The 6,000-nt window shown below is 37.2% G+C and overlaps 1 protein-coding gene across 4 annotated transcripts in view; it reads right to left on the bottom strand.

Annotated features, from left to right (window-relative positions):
- Positions 1 to 2,349: 2,349 nt before the first annotated feature.
- LOC121486116 (gamma-aminobutyric acid type A receptor subunit pi) overlaps positions 2,350 to 6,000 on the bottom strand; it is a 47,580-nt gene continuing 43,929 nt past the window's right edge. For all 4 annotated transcript variants that reach the window (XM_041746867.1, XM_041746870.1, XM_041746868.1 and 1 more), the window contains one exon: positions 2,350 to 4,359. In XM_041746867.1, the coding sequence (XP_041602801.1) occupies positions 4,057 to 4,359 (303 nt within the window). In that variant the 3' untranslated portion in view covers positions 2,350 to 4,056. The remainder of the gene's footprint in view (positions 4,360 to 6,000) is intronic.

Genomic DNA, 6,000 nt, shown 5'->3' with positions numbered 1-6,000 from the left:
GCCCGATGTGGGACTCGATCCTGGGACTCCAGGATCATGCCCTGAGCTGAAGGCAGGTGCTCAACCGCTGAGCCACCCAGGCATCCCTCCTTTCTACTTTTCCAAATAGGATTGTTTCTTTAATTTTTGGAAAGACACAATTATAAATAATGAGATTGGATAATAAAAAAGCCTTTTTCATATCCACGTCACTGAAAGCTGTGAGTCACATGACCTCCCCCAATTCCCCAAAGAGAAACTATAATTTTTTTAAGAAATGTTAATTCCTTTTTTTAAAAATTTTTATTTATTTATGATAGTCACACACACAGAGAGAGAGAGAGAGAGAGAGAGAGAGAGAGAGAGGCAGAGACATAGGCAGAGGGAGAAGCAGGCTCCATGCACCGGGAGCCCGATGTGGGATTCGATTCCGGGTCTCCAGGATCGCGCCCTGGGCCAAAGGCAGGCGCTAAACCCCTGCGCCACCCAGGGATCCCAAGAAACTATAATTTTGAAACTCAGCCTCGTGGGCCACCAGGAATACTCGTGGGTCACCTGGGAATGTTCTTAGTCATACGTTCTTTGTTAGCAATACGTAGTATGACACTTTAATTTTCTGCAGCCAGCAGCATCTCCCTGAATCTGCAATCTCCCAAGATTGCCTGCTAGAATAGAGTCGTCTGCTTTCAGACCTGTTGATTGCAAAATCAGAGGAGAGAGATGATTGTTTATTCTCATGGGAAACTACCAGATGGAGACTAGAAGTTTATCTGAGCATTTCATTACTCAAGTGCATTTCGTTATTTAACTTGCATTTTCTTCTTTCTAGACAATTAGACTTTCTTTTAAGTTCATTTCTATTTACTTTTTATTCAGCTCACTTATTCAGGTGATTAGAACAGCATGTACTTTGTACAAAGCCTTTTGTGAACCTAATAATGACAGTCATTATGCAGCATTGTTTTCAAGGTGCAAAAGCTCCTCCCCCTTAGACCTGTTTTTCATGATTTTAATCACTTCTACCATTTTTCTTTGACTCTTCCCTTTCTCTACATCCTTTTTAAAGGTATAATGAACCAAAATTGGACTCAATATTTTTCAAATAAAATATATGTCAGTCTGACATACATCTAAATTCTCTACAAAATCTATTGAAAATTATATTGCATATTTAATTATTCAAAAAACATGAAACAAGTGATCAAATGTTCTCTCCTTCTTTAAAGTCATTGGTGTAAAAAAAAATAAAGTCATTGGTGTAATGCATAAAGTAAATTGACCATATATATTGGGGTATAATTCCCTGTCTAATATGACTCTATTTTAAAAATGTATATTAAGAAGCAAGGATCTTTGGTAGTGAATGTATTATGGACTAATCAAAATTAACTATGGGCCAGAAGCTGAGAAGAATGCTCTGTATGTGTAATAGTAATGTATGGCATCGGGGAAGGACCACATTTCAATCCTGGCTGACTGTCCCTAACTTCAGATTGTCCCTGGCACTGAAAGCCCCTTCTATACTTTTTCTCCTAATGGTACCCCTCTATGTTTGTTTTCAACTTATGGTCTATTGTAGTCTCTAGCTCCTCTCTGCTATGCTCATTTCTCCATTTGTCCCTATCTTTCACTGGAAATTAACCCTCTGTCATTTGTTATTGAATGTTTAACATATATATTTAATGAATATTATTTAATATAATATACATATATTGAGAATATTGATATTCCCAACATCAAAGGAATAAAAAATCATATTTCTATGACTTAGAATATTCTTAAACCTACATAGTTTCATGTCTTTGGAAATTTGGTGAGGTTAGTCTTTGAATTTTCACCCAAGAAATATTTTGAATGAAGTGAGTTCTAGGACCAATCTGGGTAGGTTGGATACATGGAGCAGATCTAAAATTTTAGGAGTTTTTACTGAGAACTCTGATGTTGTAGCCTACATAAATGTCAGAGTGATACAAAATGCAAGAATTTTCCCCAATGTATATTCTCAAACTTTAAAAATATCATTAAATAAAAACAGAAGTGAATTCCAAACAATGAAGAAAGCTTAGAAGGGAATCTGTGACATTTTCAGGGAATTCGATCTTTCAATAGCAGCAGGCCCAGCTGTTTAACTGCAAGGCAAGTGTTGTGCCATGATCTCAAAGAAAGAGATTGTGCCTCAGTGCTTATCTTCCTTGACAGGAAATAGTAGGTGTGTGTGTTTGAATGAATATGAGTACTGTCTCTAGTGGGGGGAACATGAAGATGTAAGACTGTGAGCCCATTGAGTCTGCACTATGATGTATACCTTTTCCAAATGAGATCTTACACTAGTCATTCTACAGATGACCACTTGATTTGGTGGGTAGCTAATATGGTATGTTTATTTCACAGTTTCACACCTTTACAGCTTTCTAAAAAATACATAATGCTTAAACAGGGTTTTAGAGCAGATATTTCAAAACTTGAAAAAAATCACAAATATGATTGAACTATACAACCACATTCCACCACTTTTAATTCCCTCATCCCATTAGAAACATTTTGTTGAAAGCTCAAGTGATTACACTCATACACACTGAATTGTGAGAATTATCAAAAAGAGAAAAAGAGTCATTGGTACAGAGGGCTGTAGAAAAGAGAACCCATAGTTTGTTTCTGAAAGGAAAGGTATAGGCATACAATTATTAGAAAAATAAGCTAAAGAATTAAAGATGGCAAGATTCCTTTTATGGAGATTGAGGCTGAACTGAAGCCTTTATCATGACATGCTGGCAAATCTCCACCTACAATGCTGTTGGCTGAGCTTGACCAAAGAGCAAGGATGCACATAATGTGTTTCTTGTGTTAGGGTGAGAATGACTGGACTTGAAAAAGGTAGCTCATCAGCAGCCTGCTTTTAAGTTCTGGAACAAGTCCCATTGTTACTTAGAAAGTTCAGGACTCAGGGCCAACATTCTCCTACTCATGCAGGATAAGAAAGTCAAAGTAATCCAGCTAGAAGGATCAGGGTTCTGAGCAAGGCCAAGCTTACTTGTTCTAAGCTACTTGTTTCTGGGTAATGTACTTCATGATCTAATAAGCATCATTCCTGGTCACTAGAGCATAACAATAAGAGCTCCTCTTGGAAAGATGCAGGAGATCTGCTGCTGAGAAAGTGGTGCTCAGTGTCAGAGAAGCAGATAGAAACGGACTCAGTTCTTCAAGTATTGATGGCAACAGTTCAAAGTAAGACACCTTAGACTAAGTTTTTAAAAAAATCTTCCATTTCCGTCCCTGGTAGGGGGAATGGGCTTTCGCAGTATTGAGGACTGGTGTACATATAATAGTAAAATGATAAGACATATAAATGGGGGAATAAAGCTCCAGAGTCCTTTCAGTTCAGATATAGGGAAATGCATCATATCTTTGAAACAAATTTATGTTTAAGATTATTGATCCATTAATGTTTTCTTCATCTACATTTGATTTTTCAATGGCAGAACTTATTGGAATTTGGGGACAATTCTGCTGTGGTATCAAATACTGTAATAAAAACTCATCTTAGTATTGAGTTAGTGCAGTGACTTCCAGTGAATTGACTTAGGCCCACATTTTATTTTAATCAAAAACAAAAACTAGAAAATGTTACTCCCTAAATAGGTAACAATGCATTTTATAAGCACTGTAGAGATTTAGTAAATAACATGTATGATTAATTTAGAAACAACCACTGACACTTGAGGGTTACTCAATACATATAATAGTTTCCTTCTCATTTTTTATATGAGGTAAATGCAGACCAGGGAGCCACTGAGCAAATAGACAACCCTGAGTAGGTTTGTAATCTTAGGCTCCATGGGGACGTCTTTGGTAAAGATAAAAAGGGAATGAGTTGATGTTTCTATTACAAGACTCTGTAATGCTGGGACTTCTACACAGCTTAAATAATGGTTGGGGGAATATTCTTTGAGAAGAAATGCTCAAATGTTATTTTAGTCACTTGTAGCACTATTAGTGCACACACTTGGCTTAGAATACCATTTACATCATTACCTTGTTCTGTCAAAGAACCATGGCATGCAACAATTCAATGTACTCTCAAAAATACATGTAGTATGCCCAGTAAAATACATTGGCTAGCATAAAAATTAAAGGAAATAGTAATTTGGAATATCGATCAACATTACTGGGGTTTTGAATTGTGAAATAATCAACAATCCTGCCCATCTTATCTCGGAAAACAAGCTTGAACTTGTCACTGGTTTTCATTGTCAAGTCACTATAGTCGACATTATCACCAGAAATTTCAATGCTGGCAAAGCTGATTTTCCGTTTAAAGCTAGAGATGGAACTGTTGATGATGTTAGTAATATTGACTTCTTCCACTTCTTTTGACGTCCCCTAGGTCATAGAGAACACAGTTAACTTGAAGGACTTGACTAAGCAAAATAAATAAGTAGGTATTTATGTACTTACAAGCCTAAGAATTGAATAATTAGGTTTAATAGAAAGTGGCATTGAATACCTCAGAATTTGGCCAGTGAGCCAGACTTGGCAGTCATGTTATCCTGCTTACAGGCATCTATCCCTGGGTCAACAGTTTGTATACTGTGAAGAATAACCATTGCCTACTATTGATATGCAGAGCTGTGTGCTAAATGCTCAGGCTTTGAAGTTAGCTAGCCTGGGTTAGAATTCCATTCTGCCTCTTGCTATTGTGAAATTTTAGTCACCTTAAATTCCTTTAAAACTTAGTTTCTTTGCCTGCAAAATGGTGATGATATTAATGCCTACCTCATGAGAGGGTATAAATTGTGTAAGATTAAATGGTATAAATTGTGTAAAGCATTTAGTAGGTGTTTGATGAATTCCATTCTAGTGAGGAGAGATTAATTGATTATGAGAGATAATAGGAATCTGCAGTGTCTAAAAGTCTCTGCCACACAAACAGAAATAGTGACGCTCCCTACAATTCCAGGGAGGTGTCATTTTCCAACATGCCTAGAATGGCACAGCACGTAGGAAGTGTAGTGAAGTCAGAGAGAGCGAAGTTGGATCCTTGGCCAGGCTGCGTACTAGCTATGAGGGCTTAGGTGAGCTATCTCACTTCTTTGAGTGGCAGATTCCTCAATAGTAAATTTGGGATAACAGTGGTAGCCATCTAATAAACTGTTGGGTGAACTAAAGACGATGTTTAGCACATAGCAAGTACTCTGTAGTGAAGCTATTATTATACACAAAGTAAAATAAGGGCTTTCTAGTGACCTTGGTGAAGGATTTTAGTAGTTCTCCAATCCCTTTTTGCCAGTCTACCAAATCCAGATTTTTTTTTTTTTTTGTAATTAACCATTGTCCTCTTAAGGAAGCCTATAAAGGAGTAAAATAAATGAAATTCATATTCTTCTTTGACTAGCAGATAGGATTATTTGCATTTGGTACTGGGGAATATGACTGTATGAAACATTGTTCACGTTAGTTAAATGCAAGGGAATGGGCAACTGGGTCTCTGGGCTATTCTGATTAATTTCCTCACCATTAGACCCTGTGTGGTCCTGACACTTTGCTAAAGATGGGCATCTCTTCTGTGCTGATCCCTATCAGTTTCTTGCTTGTTAGCATGAGCTTTGGTATACCAGTGTTTATCAAACTGGGCTTCCAAAGAATCCAAGGGTTTCATGGGCCTGTAGAGGACAATAGTTAGGAACATGGCCACTGCCCACTGTAAGTGAGAATAGCAGATAAGGGTCAGGTTTTGGAGCTAAGCAGATTTAGGTTCAAATCCTAGCTCTACCTCTTTACCTACATCCTGTGGGATAAGTCACTTACCCTTCTTGTACCTCAGATTCCACAATTATAAAAATGGAGATAGCCTTACTGGATTGTTATGAGTATTTTAAATGATATTTGCAAAAGGCTTGTGATTAAGTCTGGTGCATATAAATGTTTAATTGATAATAATGATTATTATTATTCTGAGAGCTGGACCACAGTGTTTCACTGCTAACTCAGATAATGGCAGTCTTTCCCATTATCTTAGCAGAA

This window comes from Vulpes lagopus, chromosome 3, assembly GCF_018345385.1.
Source record: "Vulpes lagopus strain Blue_001 chromosome 3, ASM1834538v1, whole genome shotgun sequence".
NCBI lineage: Eukaryota > Metazoa > Chordata > Mammalia > Carnivora > Canidae > Vulpes > Vulpes lagopus.
This window is presented reverse-complemented; position numbering and strand designations above follow the sequence as displayed.